The sequence below is a fragment of the Poecilia reticulata genome, chromosome 5, assembly GCF_904066995.2.
Source record: "Poecilia reticulata chromosome 5, P_reticulata-male-v2, whole genome shotgun sequence".
NCBI classification, from domain to species: domain Eukaryota; kingdom Metazoa; phylum Chordata; class Actinopteri; order Cyprinodontiformes; family Poeciliidae; genus Poecilia; species Poecilia reticulata.
The window spans coordinates 14,311,128-14,325,608 of NC_088834.1; the positions used below are offsets into that span (position 1 = coordinate 14,311,128).

The 14,481-nt window shown below is 39.4% G+C and overlaps 1 protein-coding gene across 1 annotated transcript; it reads right to left on the reverse strand.

Annotated features, from left to right (window-relative positions):
• Nucleotides 1-91: 91 nt before the first annotated feature.
• Nucleotides 92-14,234, reverse strand: LOC103464563 (protein polybromo-1-like). Its single transcript, XM_008408742.3, has 30 exons — nt 14,081-14,234; nt 13,604-13,778; nt 13,393-13,490; nt 13,009-13,156; nt 11,957-12,106; nt 11,717-11,833; nt 11,435-11,503; nt 11,235-11,333; nt 11,071-11,156; nt 10,901-10,992; nt 10,601-10,817; nt 10,349-10,490; nt 10,179-10,264; nt 9,812-10,091; nt 9,587-9,692; nt 7,962-8,601; nt 7,038-7,255; nt 6,361-6,552; nt 6,073-6,230; nt 5,722-5,964; nt 5,197-5,342; nt 4,923-5,080; nt 4,466-4,649; nt 4,169-4,373; nt 3,850-4,048; nt 3,619-3,771; nt 2,235-2,396; nt 1,819-1,883; nt 1,443-1,647; nt 92-508 (listed from the first exon to the last, which is right to left on the reverse strand). Exons 2-30 carry the CDS (start codon nt 13,742-13,744, stop codon nt 345-347), a joined length of 4,923 nt encoding a protein of 1,640 aa, XP_008406964.1. The 5' UTR covers nt 13,745-13,778; nt 14,081-14,234; the 3' UTR covers nt 92-344.
• Between the last annotated feature and the right edge of the window lie 247 nt (nt 14,235-14,481).

The following is a 14,481-nucleotide window of genomic DNA, read 5'->3' on the forward strand; positions in this document are numbered from 1 at the left end:
TCTGTCCAGGATATGACAACATCAGACAGGAAGTACTTCAAATAAATTCCAAAATAATTTAGAAACGCATTAAAAATAGACCTACAGCGGGTAGAAGGAGATCATAATTTTATTTTGGTTGCACAAGTACTTCAAAAAAAGAAAAACTTAAAAATAAAATTACAGGCTTAGCGTCACTATTATTCCAAATTGTATTAAAAAACACACACTATGGAGTCCATTTTTTAAGCTGATAAATATAAAAGTGGTCATTACTCACTATAAAATATTGCTTCTATGGTCTAGCAGTTTGAGAACATGAGGATAAAAAGTCGTTACTGAGGTGAGTGGTTCTATGTGGGAGGTTACAGGTTGTAGGCCTGACAGATATTCAGAGAATCTCTCAACATTAGGTCACGCAAACGCCACAGTGCGTCCACCATGGTTGTGTGAGCTCCTTTGCTCTTTAGCCAGTGTGCTGGAAGCCGACTCTCCTGCTCTTTGGTCAGGTGGGCATCACGTCTTTGAGCTGTAAAGGAAAGAATTTGCCGATTTAAACAATGCTTTGCAAATATATTCAAACTGCCTGAACTTCTCCACATTTTGTGTTACCACAACAGCCTTCAATTCGTTTCACTGAGGTTTTATGAAATAGACCAAGACAAAGAAGTATAAACACAAGCTTCAAAAACCCCATGGCGCACTGTACACCAATCATTTGGAAATACAAAGAGAATGGCGAAATCACAAATAAGAAGGGAAATGTGTTCTGGTCAGATGAGACTAAAGCTTGGCTTTCTGGCTTACATGCAGGTGCTTGGTTTCATGGAAAACCAAGAACTTGATTCCTAAAACCCCATATGGTGATGGAAACAGTTATTTTTCATGAGCGAGAGGAAAGTTGTTCATAGTTGATGAAAAATTGGATGCAGATATGTACAAGGCATTTCTAGAAGAAAACCTTTTTGAAGCCACCAAATATTTGAGACCGTGGGAGAGATTCACATTTTACTAGGACTTAACATAGAACCGTTTTATTCTCTATGTGAGCAAGGCTTATAGAAACAGACTCCAGAAGATTTGCAGCTGGTACTTGAGTTAAGTGGTTTCCACAATACTAACATAGTGGGCCTGAATACAAATGTACACCTCAATTTTCAGATTTTTATGAGGGAAAAAACTGTATCTATCTCCTTCCATTTAAGGATTACGCACAACTTCATTTTTAAATTTGTGGTTGCAGTCCAATAAAATGTGGGGAGAAAATTTAGGGATATGAAACATCTGAAAACTAAACAAGCAAAACCACATACACATGTTTATTGAAGTTTGTGAAAACATGAAAATGACATATTTTAAGTTTTGTTGATCCAGAAAAAAAATACTAAAAATTTAGATCTTGCAACTTAATTCATAGAATTTACACAAACAGATACAAGCCTAAAGGGAGCAGAAAGAAGCACCTTTCAGCATTTGATCCCACTTGCTGACAGTGTTTGACTCAGAATTTAATCCCTCTATGTACTTCAGGTAGGCCTCTGAGTGCAGCACCCTCTGTGTTTTTGGTGGTGGTGCCACAAACATCGGAGTAGTCGGCTGCAAATGAGACGGCTGGCCCTGTCCTGGATATGGTGGAGGAGCATGCTGTCCTGGACTGAACATGCCAGGCTTGAAAGAAATAGAAAACAAATCAAAGCTGAATGTTAATCACAACGTTGTTGGATCACTACGATAACCGCCTTCTCCATTTAAGTGCAGCTAATGATTAATTAATATGATCATAAACACACTAAATATGATTATTTACTAAAAAAATAAATAAATAAATAAATCGCTCACCTGTTGAATGAAATTGCTTTGCCCAGGACTTCCTGCCATGCCATTGATACCAGCTCCCATCATACCTAATTTAAGACATAACTTGCATTAGGTTTCAGAAGGCCCCTGAGTCGGTTCTTATTGCTGGATTTCCTTTACATTAGGACTTACAACAACTTCTAAAATTGTTAGTTTATCAATATCAGTTAAATGTTAGTTATTTGATATCAACTCTATCATGCAATATGTGTATGAATATGGATGTTGTACATTAGGTGTGTTAAGTGAGTGAATGTTGGCTGTTTGAGAGTGGGGAGCTTTCTCAGCTCCGTGTGTAGCTCAGGCTTTGCAGCCTGTGGACCAGGTAAACCCCTCCAGCAGGAGAGACACCACCGCATGTGACTGAGCAGGTGTGGCTAGGACAGTCGGGCCCTTACCCTGATGAGGCATGCTCGGATACCCTGGCATGCCTTGGTGGAGATGGTGAGGAAGCAGGTTAGGACCCCCTGCGGGGTGAGGTGGCATTGGGGCCACACTCAGCAAACCCTCGTGGGGGCCCTGCATGGGCATGTAAGGTGGGCCGTAAGCTCCCATCATGCCTTTGGGAAGAAGGCGAGGAGAGCACAACACATTCATGCATAAGTTACATGCAGCTGACTCTAAAACAACATGCACTACTGCTACTACACACATTTGCCCTTTTCACACATGCACCTTCAGAACATTTGTTTGTGTTTCAGTCAAGTTTCCTCCCTATTTAAGAATTACACTGAATGGGAAGTGTGGCAGTTTATTGCCCCCCAGCCCCCCCCAAAAAATATGTTGAGCACTTCGGTTTATATGCAAGCATCATGGATGAATTCTATGAAGGTAAAAAGGCAATGAAGATAGATTTTGCCAAGTTTTCAGTAGTGACATTAAGCCTGTCTCCACTTGCACAATGTGAAAAGGAACTCTGGACAGTTGTGTAGTCTAAAGAAAAACTGATTAGTGAGGCTAATCACAACAAAAGGCTTTAATTTACCAGGCAGCATAATGCTTAGCGTTAACAGAACAAAAGCATGTGAAGCAATACTACGATCTGCTGTCACTGCAGTTTGTCTGATTTAGCAACGTTATCACTTTGTTGCCATAATGAATGTACGACGTAATCAGAGCTAAAGGCGGTCAAACAAAATAATGGTGTGTGTGTAACCTTTCCTGGTCAGGCAGTGTAGCTTAAGCAGGGAGTAAAAAGCCATAACATCCATATGACCTTAGGAATCGTTTGTGAGCATAAAGTTCCTTCATTTAACCCAAACTGATCATTTCAAGTAGACTGAAAAATGTTCTGTCTCTCATTGGGTCTACATTTGCAAAAAAAAAAAAACAAAAAAAAAAAACAACATGCATACATGCATGAATGAGGAATAAGGAAAAGCTTCATGTGAACTATTAGAAAATAAAATTGCACCTAATTAGCAAAAACTGGTAATGCTGAAGATGCAGTGTGTGAAAGGGGCTGACAATGCACATGTTTGAAAATGAATGAATGTTAAAAATAATACAAACTGTATATTAAATGGAAAACTTGATAAAACATTCCTGGTTAAAAAGTCAATCATGCAGTCACTGTCATGCAAAATCACACATGAAACTGGAGATGATAACAATATAAAATACGTAACAGAAGCAAAAGAAGAAATGAAATGCTTCCAGAATGTGGTTTTATGTCAAAACAGGCCTAAAATGTTAAAGGAAGGTCAAGGTTTTCAAACAGTCCAGCCTCATTTTCCTGCTGCCTTGTTGTCAAACACTCGTGCTGTCTCTGAGAGGGGTTACCTGACACAGGTGTCATGGACTGGTTTATCATTCCCATAGTGCTAGGCGAAGGCACCACCCCCATCAGTGCCCCTACAGGGGTACCTGCTCTAGGGGAACCTTGCTTGAAGGGCCTGTCACGTTCCTGTTGCTCCACTATCCTAGCGGCACGCTCTGAAACATAAAAAGTTTCTCGGTTGACATCTGCTAACACAGTGACCCTGATCCGGCTCTCAGGTCCTCATGATTCACCTTCATATTCAGCTTTCTTAGAAGCTTCAAGGTTTCTCCACTCCGTGCCAACAAGACGACTCAGCTCCCCGAAAGAGTAGTCGGGGTGTCGAGCTTTGATGATTGCTCGCACTTCACTGCTGAACAGAATATAGCCACTCATGTTGATCTTTCTCTTGGCTCCTTCCTTCTTTGCCAAGCCTTTTACCTTAGGAGTTGCCTTAATAATAAATGAAAAAAAATGAGTCCATTGTAACATCAGCAGTAAGAAGTTGACGCTTTTGATTGTAAAATAAAATGTAGTTTTGTTAGGTTAGTGCCTTTAGAAGTGTATGAATACCTGAGGTGTGTAGGACAAAATGTCCATGTCACTTGTAAGAGAGGATTGAATCTGAGGCATAGAGGGTGTCGTTGGAGCGTCTTCATCTTCATCCATGTCATCCATGTCATCATCTCCATCCTCCATGTCAGCCAGCTTCACCTCGAGCTCATCTATTTTTTTGTCCAAGAAGGGTGAAGCTTCCTTTTGCGGCACTATCAGCTTCCTATAAAAGATATCAAAACAAACGAAAGATGAAACAGATGGGAACAAACTGGCTCCATTAGGAAATCAAATAATATGACTTAGTTCCCAAACCTGAAATAATAGACCTCATCCTCCACCACTTTGGAGGTGTACGAGAACCGTTTCAAACCCTTGAATTTTTTCATTGTCTTCTCTGTCTCAATGTAACGGCTCTCACACAGTAGGATGTCTTCCTCTGCAAACTCAGTGGGTCTGTTGGACAGGTAGTCCTTAAAAGAGGACACCATGCATTTACCTGAGAGAGAAAGAAATATTGTTATTGAATTATACTAACACTTAAATGTAAGCTTTATCACCACTGTTTTGGGGATCACATACTTCACACTACAATGTGAAGAAAATACGAGGGGGGTGGGGGGGAGGCTGTCTCTAAGATGTTAGATGCGTAATCAGTCAATTAGATTCTTAATCTAAGCAAGCGGATGGGGAATCAGAAAACTAATGGTCTGAATGATGGCACATAAATGACTGAACTAAAGTTTCAGAAAGAGTTTATCAAAAAAAGTACCCATGACACAAGACATGGGCAGGGTCTCCTCCCGGTGACTCAGAAACACTTCTCTCTTGTAGAACATTTTTGTGGGCTCATGCTCCGTTTCCTCTGGATGAATAAAGATGGGTCCAAAGAGAAAAGTAGTTCCATTCTGTACCCACAGCTTTTCTAACCTGCAGAGGAGTCAAAAAATATAATCAATCAATAACTACATTATCTTTAAACAGGATCAGCATTAATTAAAACATTATTTCCTTAACAATTGCTTGAATGATGAACTTTCACCAACCTGGCAACCCGAGGTTTTGACAAACCATGTGACTGGATGTAAACAAAGTCTCCCACTTTAAACCACACGTTGTTGAAGCGTAACTGCTCATAGTACTGGCAGCCTGGTTCAGTCGCACTCATCTCCATAGGGACGTCTTCTCTCTCCTAAGTTAATCCATGAATGCACACAGAAGAGATGTTTATACTTTCATAATGTTTTGTACACAGAAATGACAACTCCTTAGTCACCCTGTCCCATGTCAGGAAGTGGGTAGCCACCTTAGGAGTTAATTAATCCTCTGCAGGACATGGAAAATAATAAATGTTTTTGCTGGGTAACAATACATGAGGGAAATCAATTTTCCTTTTTCTCATTACTTCAACTACAAGATTATACTTTAAAGTGAGATTCCCTGCATAGCTAGTACTCCAGCTTCATAATTCTGAGGTACACTAAATTAACATTTAAGTAAGTAAATGTATGCAACATCTTTAAACCATAATGTCAAGTATTTAATTCAGGGAAAACATGACATAGTCTGACCTTTTCAATAAAATTGCCATGGCCAGTGTATGACATTGCCATTTTTTCCAGGTCGGGTTTGGCAAACATTGACGCAACACGCACAACAGGAAGATGAACTTCTCGGGATACGAGTTTCACAGAGCTCTCCGGCATGGCCCAAACTTTGATCTTCTTGAAGGACTTGGTTCTGGCAGCATAACGTGATTCGCACACATACACATCCTCTGGTTTAAAGCCCTCGGGCTGCATCTTGAAATAATCCTACACAAAGTAGAAGGTTGCTAATAAATACATTTGGCAACATTTGGCAATTGAATAAAAAAAAAAAATCTGGTCTTCATTAATGTTTTCATTTTAGAGTAGTCTTACCTTCACAAAAATGACCATGCATTTGTCAAGAACTTTACTAATGGAAACCTTGTTGTAGTAGTCGCTCTTGAAGACCTCTTTTTCCAGAAACTTGCGTGTGGCCAAATGAAAAGTTTCACTGGGCCTGTAAAACCAGCAGCCGTAGAGCCATTTCCCACCTTCCGACACAAAAGTAAAGAAAGATTAAAACGCAGAGTTTTTCAAAACCCTTGTTCAGTAGCCTGAAACAAGGGTATCAATGGTTTACTTCCAGAGAGCAGATTAAGTGGTAAAAAGTAGAATTTTTACCCGTTTCATCTTCCCACAAACGTTCGATGCAGACAACATGAGGCTTCAGGTTTGGTTCTGATGGCTCCACATAAACAAACTCGCCCACATGGTAAGTTCTGTTCTCAAAGCTGCATTCCTCACTGTAAACAATCTTTGATTCTGATTCAGACTGCCATGCCTCTTTCTGTAAGTCTTCTGCTTTCTTGGCCTCTGTAAATGAGAACCCAAAGAATGAGTTAAATGGGCTGAAAAAAAAAAGTTTAGTTTTATTCACATCATTGTGATGAAGCCATGCAGCAACCAAGTGACAGGGATCAGAATTTGCCATTTTTTTCCTCCATTGGTTCTGATTTGTGATCAAGTCAAATAACATAAATTGATTGATTTATTGTTTTTGCAGTCATTCTTTCTATCAAGCCAGAAACTGGTTACAACCAGGAAATGGGGTGTTGGTGCATCTCCACCATACTGAGAAACATTTTTTTCCAAAGGTTTTGTTGGCTCTAGTGGCCTTTATTTGAAAGTAGTTTGACAGGAAAGAGGGTAATGAGAGAGGGGGAAGGCATGCGGCAAATGTCTCCAGGCTGGGAGACGAACCTGCGACCACCGGCACAAGGACCAAAGCCTCAATATGTGGGTTGTGCTTTGCCCCTGCATCACCACAGCACCCCACACTGAGACAAACTTTTACAAACCTTTGTTTTCCTCCTCTTCCTCTGTTTTTTGCTTATCTTCCTCAATCTCTTTAGGGATTTTCTCCCTCTTGTCTTGCTCCACATCGTTGTGGAGGTGCTTTAACGTGTAATTGAGGGCAATAGAAAGTAAGATCTCTCCATTCTTGCATAACTCATCCCTGATCTTTATAAAAAACTGATGAAGCTCGACAGCATCCTCAAACACCTCAGAGTCAGTCCTGTTAAGTGAAAAAAGAGCATCTTCAACCACAAGATACAGCCTCCAAAAGTAAAGCAAAGGAAAAAAATGAGTCAAAACAGCAAGCTAAATTAAATGAATAAGATATTTAACTATCAACAACATTAAATATCAGAAAACATTTAAGCTGCATTTCCGTATTTGTGTTATAATCCAAGACGATGTGGCCATTTTAATGTAAACAGGAAACACTATTTTCAACTAAAAACTATTAAGAATCAAGTAAGTAAAAACATTATAATGGATTAGTTAATATCATTCTGATATTTACAAACAAGATCACCACAACTATAAACAAATGTTTTATTTATCAACTAAAGTTGGTCATATCAGTGAGTGAATGTAAAGATTGTGGAGAAAGATAAACCACCCAATTACAATCATCTCTGCAAAATAAACATCTGTTTTACTTAAAACTCTGCTTTTAAGAAAACAACAGCTTGGGGTTACACAGTACAATAAAAAGTTGATTTAAGTGTTATTGCAAAACTAGCATACAAAATATGTAAATAAATAGAAATCTACCCTTCACCAAATAACTGGAAGACATAAATTTTCCCATTAAGTTTTTTCAACATAAACTAATTTTTTCTCAAACAAATGGTTTTTTACATACTGAAACACAAGGTATTTTCAGAGGGAGCTACCTACATTTTATTTATTTTTTTTAATTTAAGTTTCCATACCTGTTCAGCCTTCTCGCCTTCTCCAGCACCTCAAACACGTGCTCCTGGAAAACGTCCAGTCTCCGGTAAAGACCCCGCTCCACGTTATTCCTGACGATGTCAAAGTTAAGCATCGGCCTCTCAGGGGCGCTCGGATCCACAGCAGGAATCTCAGCCAGAGAGTCACTGTAACATCGGCCCTCTTCATCCTGGTGGCCCATTACCGACACAAACAGATTCCTGATCAGCTCTCGCACCAGAGGTCCCATGGGAGGGGGGCCGGAGTCCTCCCCTCGCTCCTGCTGCTTCCGCGTCTCCAGTAGCACTCTGTGCAACACCAGAGCGTCCCGGTAGATCAGCGACTCTGGCTCATTGTAGATGCAGGCGTTGTTGAACATGAGAGCAAAATCCTCGAACAGAGCTTCGACATCCTGGTAGCGGCCTGTTAACATGTGGCTTCGGATGCGCTCCATATCGATGGGTCTTTTAATTGTGGCGTAGTAGTCGGGCAGCTCAGAGCGAGACGGCAGCCGGAGAAAGATTGTGCTTAAACGGCGACCTCGGCGGTCTGTGAAGTTTCGGACGGCGTCGTAGAGCTCATTTAATTTCTGCTGGAGAGGGGTGAGGTATTTGGACTTCTTTGGAGAAACGCCACTTTTTCCTGGGGATAGAAAATTTAACTCCTTGTTAAAACTGCAAATGAGAGTTGTAAAGCAAAGACAAGTTGGATAAAACGTTATGACATCACAAAGCAGGTCGCAAACTTCTGCAAAATATGATGACGCACCTTATAAAGATGTGTAAAAAGCCCAAAAATAACCTCTTTTGTTGAAAGAGCAATATCTTAACATGTTCAGATAAGATAGTACATTTGGTCACTATATTGGTGGGGGTTTTAAAAGACCAACTTTTAAATTACTAGCAAAGACTCAAGATTTTTTTTCTATGTCCCACTATTTTAATGATTTCATTTAACAAAATTAGGCTTTTAGAAGAGGAACCAGCCCAAAGCATTGTAGTTGCTCCATCATACTTAACAGGAAGGTGTTATACCACATAATGATATCTTCCTTCATGCTTTAGCCATCTGACTATTTTCTAGTAGAAAAGTTCCATCTTAGTATACTTTTGACTAACTGTTTTACTTCAGGCAGCTTACTAATTAGAATTACCTAGAAACTCTGATGCATGCAAAAATGTAAATTATAAATAAAAAAAAATGCTTCAGTTAAATTTAAAGGGACTTATAAGACACTCAACTGATTAACCAGTGAGTTAGTAACGTTATTTCTGTGACATCGTATTGACACTGAATAAGTGTTCTTGTTCGACATTAAAACAATTCTTCAACATTATAAGACCAAAGTAAAGGAGGGATTTATTTTAAGACCTTTTATAGTTTTTGCTGACTAAGCGTCAACTTTGAATAAAAGAATACTCCAGGTTTTCTACCGCTGGAGTGTAAATGGGCTAAGCCAATACAGAAACTGAAGGAAAAAATAAATATTTCCAATGAAAACAAAATTGTAAATTTGCAACTAGCAAAATATATCAAATGGCATGTATGAATTGAATATATTTGACTGCAGCACATCCAGTCTGTCTAGTAGGTAAATTAAAACACGGCAAACACTGACAACACCTACGTAATTTCAATTTAGGTGATCCCACATCCTCCTCCTCTGGTGGTGGCCCCAACTCCTTCCGCTTATCTTTTAGTATCTTCTCCAAAACGTCTGCGTCGTTATACACCTGCATAAACCCAAAAACTAGTCAGAAAAGCGTACTGCTTTTCAAAATGAGTTTTTAAATGCAACTGCAACTCCCTAAATAAATGTTTAATATTTTATAATAGAAGTCTTGCTGCAGACCTGAGATCCCTCCTCGTTATAATGCCGAGCGTTACGAAACATAAGCTTCATGTCCTCTATGAGCTCCTCCTCGTTGCTGTAGCGTTCGATTTTAATCTTGTGCTCGATGGTTTTCAGGTCCATCGGTTCGAGGATGACGTTATAGTAGTCAGGGTAATCTTTCTTGGATGGTTTGACCATGAAAAGATCACACAGACGTCTGCTGGTAGCTGCCTCCCTGGCTTCACTCACTGCTGCGTACAACGCTTTCATTCGGTTCTTTTTGATATTTTTCTTGTGGCTGGACACATGTAGAAAAACAACAAACTGTAAGAATATAAACAACTTAAAATTATTAAAGAACGCTTAACATTTAAGATCCTACGACCTTTTCCTCTTGACGCTTCCTGCATCAGATGACAAAATGCTATCTCCATCTTCCTCATCTTTCCTCAGAAGCTCCCGTTTCTTTGCCTAAACAAACAACAGAAAGTAACACATCTATTCAATATTTTTCGTTGTTTTGGACTAATATCACATTTAACAACTAATTACTACCTGCATAATCTGCTGCAGCCTGAAGGCTCGTTTGTATATGCTGGAGTTGGGCATGTTGTAGCGCTTTGCGTTCTCAAACATCAAGTTGAGGTCAGCATCTATCTGTTCCACGCTGTCATACTCGCCATTCTTCATCTTTGCCCTAAAAATGTAAATGTAGCACCTTGTTTTTAACTCCTTTTGCCCAAACACACTTCCAGTAGAACAATCATTTGAAGAAAAGTAGATGGAGTAAATCAAAACGCAATAAACCTTATTTGCTGCAGCGAGATGGGCTGTTTTATCTGCTGATAGTAATCAGGATACTCCCTGCGGGACGGCAGTTGCTGGAAAGGTTCGGAGAAGACCTGGCCCTGGCTGTTCCGGGCCCCCCGCACGGCTTCGTACAGCTGGAAGATAGGATTGCTCATCTCCATGCTTGAACTCTGGCTCTCTGCCTCCGACTCGCCCTCGTCATAGCAGACAGAGCCTGTAAGCATTTACAGTTTGAACTGTTATTTTTGAACGTAGCTATTATGTTTTTCCATGTCCAAAATAATTGCTGAATTTTACCGGAAAGCACAGGGTCGTCCTCGCTCTCTGAGCCATAATGAAGAGCAACGCTGACACCAGAAAAGCGATCCGCTTGTCCTGATTTGCGGTTTCTGCAGGAGAGCCAAAAATTTTAAAACATATTTGTCTCAGTAATTTGGTGGTTTTAAGAAGTGCAACTATACGGGTACCTGATACGAATGCTAGATTTAGTAGGCTCAGCATGTTCGAGGTCAGTCTTGCGTTGGATGAAGACTTTTTTTATCGTGTTTGCATCCTGTAAAATAGGAAAACGTGAGTAGATTATTTTAGGAACAACTAAAATATCAAAAACAAAAAAGAGAAAAGATTCCACCTTGAAAACCTGAGATCCTGGTTCATTGTAAGTTTTGGCATTTTTGGTCATCAAGTCAATGTCCTTGGCCATGGCATGAACACTTTTATAGTACCCAATCTGTTAACATAAAGTAAAACAGTCAAGTACCGGTACGTAGATGTAAAATTGTGAAACAAGTTTGTTTGCAAAGCATAACAGAAAAGGAGTAAACAGGTTACCTGTATTCTCTGAGCAATCGTTCTGAGATCGATTGGCTCTTTTATAATAGCATAGTAGTCTGGGTATTGCTACGAAGGACAGACAAGGTATGAAACAAAACAAACATGTCAGCATTAAAAGAAATAAATGAAATAATACTTTGGGGCCTTAATTTGGAATCAAGGCTACACAAAGGGATTAGAAGAATACAAAACGTTTAATATGTCAACTCATGGTGCTTTTATTACCCTGAAAGTAAATATGATAAATTAACTGGTATTATTACAGGTCTGAATACTAACCACTTTGGAAGGCAGTTTTTGGAATAGTTCACTGACGAGGTGGCCTGAGGGGTCGGTGTGTGACACTATGGCCTCCAAGAGTTGCTCCAGCACTTCTTTCAGACTGCTACCCGATGTCTAAAATATTTAGAGGTTCAACAATATAAATAATAGTACCACATGTCTGTCAAAGTCATTGTAGTCGCTGTTACAATCAGATAAACATTAGCAACTTAACAATATCTGAATACAAACACTTACTTCATATTCATTTGTCATTCCTGGATTAGCCATCATGTCGTCACCTTCTTCATCGTCCTCATCTCCATCTCCAGGCTGCACAAATTCATTTCTTGTTTGCAAATACACTTCCCACAGCTTGCTCGCTGTTTGATACTCCTCACTGTCACTCTGATTAGACACAAGCATAAGGTGGGACATCAGATGAGCAACCACACTAGTCACACTTAAAAATTAGAGATCAAAACTGTCAAAATTCTTTTGCACAGGCTGTGATAACTGGCATTATCCCACACATGGTAATGTGGCGAGGGAGGCAGAGTGGCTGCTCAGCTACTGACAGGAAGGCATCACAGAGAGTGAATAAAACTGCCCAGCACATCATCAACAGTCTGCCGCCATTCTTGGACCATGTTGCCACCTTCATTAGCCTGGTAGCGAAAATGTCCTCTGACCCCTTCCATCCTAGATGGTATCTGCTTAAACTCCCTACCTAAAGAAAGCAGTGAAGCTCTACATAATGCATAACAAGACAGACTCAAGAACAGCGTCTTCTCCTGATGCTTTACCGTATTTCATGTTTTCTATTTACTTGGACTATTTATTTAGCTAAAATGTCGGTAAATGATCGTCTTTCTGCTGATTTCTTTGTAAACAGAGAATCTTATTGTATTCTTTTCTGCGCCACACCAGATATTTAAATTGTATTGGCTATTTGGTACAGAGAGTTAATTATAAAATGTCCAATGCCCACTCAAAGCCTTGTTTACATCAATATCCATAGTCAATTCCTTCCCCAAATGTCATTCTGTTATAAAATGGCCTCTTTAGGATTAAGAATATATTGTAATCAAATTGGATGCTCCCAATCTCTGTTCCGATGTAGCAGTATAGTTGGGCTTTTACCAAGAAAAGAAGTTTACAGGCAAAATTTTACTATTTTTAAAGGTTAAAAAATTAAGATAAAACTAAATTCATGCTCATATTAACAGCAAATGCTGTTTACAGCCTGTGTAGCAGCAAAGTTAAGTGGTTCAAATTTACTGCTGATGAGAATCTTAAATTAAATATACCTTGTAGAAATTTCTAGCATTATTAAACATGAGCTGAAAGTCCGCAGTAAGCTGCTCCACATCATTGTATTCTTCTGACTTCAGTTTGTACTGGATTTTCGTCATATCGATTGGCTGGGAGACAACTTCATAGTAATCAGGCTGATTCCTGAAAAAGAAGAAAAAGAAAATGAATCACCTTACCTTGAAAATAATTTCAACATACTTATTAATGTTTTATCTTTTATTTTGTCAAGTAAAACACAGTTAAAGTGAAATGTTATCTATATTTTACAGCCTGCTACATAAGTTACAAAGGCAAATTCTAATAAACTGCTCAGATTGAACCAATAAATTTGGAGTGTAGGTTTATAGTAGTAGGCACAAAGGACTTCTAAATAGTACCTCCTCTTTGGTACCCTCAGGAAAACTTCACAAAGTTGCCTCCCTTGATCATCCTTGTAGTCTTTAACAGCATTAAACAGCTCATGGCACACAGCGATCTGGAGGAAAAAAGGGGCAAAAGGAAAACACACTCAGCCGTTGAGACCGGGACTTACGATAAACCAAGTCCCGTCAGATTAAATGTAATCGTGCAATGAAAAAGTGCACTGACCGTGTCAACAGGGGGAACATTGGAGATCTTCCTTTTCTTTCTGCCGCTTCCAGCGGTCGAAGATGCATCCTCAGGATCTCCTCCTCCGCTAACACTGCTGCAGGGAGAGGTGGCTCTTCTCCTCTTAGAGTTCGCTGACATCGCCGACTGCTTTAACAACAGACTAGCCCGCTAGCTAAAATAAAGATCCAGAAAAACAAACAAATAAAATAATAAGAATAAAAATCTGTTACCAGATTAATTCAAGAGACCATCAGTTGTTAACGCCCCCGCAAAGAACAAAGTTAAAGCAGGAACTGCCGCTCAACGGGTTGCTACGGCTAGAATGAAACAAAGCAAACCGACGAGCAGCTACTAGCATCCCATTCTAGTTATCTTGCTGCTTTTATGAAAAGGAACGTTAATTAAACAAAAGTTCCACAAAAGATAAAAAAGTCCAAAACTAACAAAATATTACGTTTTTGATGCATATCTTACCGAAGTTCGGAAAAATGTAACTTTAATTCCCTGAGCAAAAAAGAAAAACAGTCAAAGCTAGCTCTGTTGCTAGCTAGCCTTTGAAAACTCCTGTCCGGAAGTTGAAAATGTGTTGTGTTTGTCAGTGGGAGGTGCTGACCCCTTGAGTGTAGACGGGATACTACAGCTAAAATAATATAAGAGCAAATACGAAAGACTGAATGTTTTACTGCAAAAAGAAAAGTAGCTATTTTACTCACTAACCAAATAACACCATTAAAATCCATAGGCAGATTTTCTTGGCTAGTATAATCTGTAAATGGTTTGAAGTTACTATGTAAACACTGTTTACTGAAGTTTTAAATGTATCTTAATTTTTGAAAATGAAGAGATTTATTTTTTTTCAGTCAGTGTGTTACACC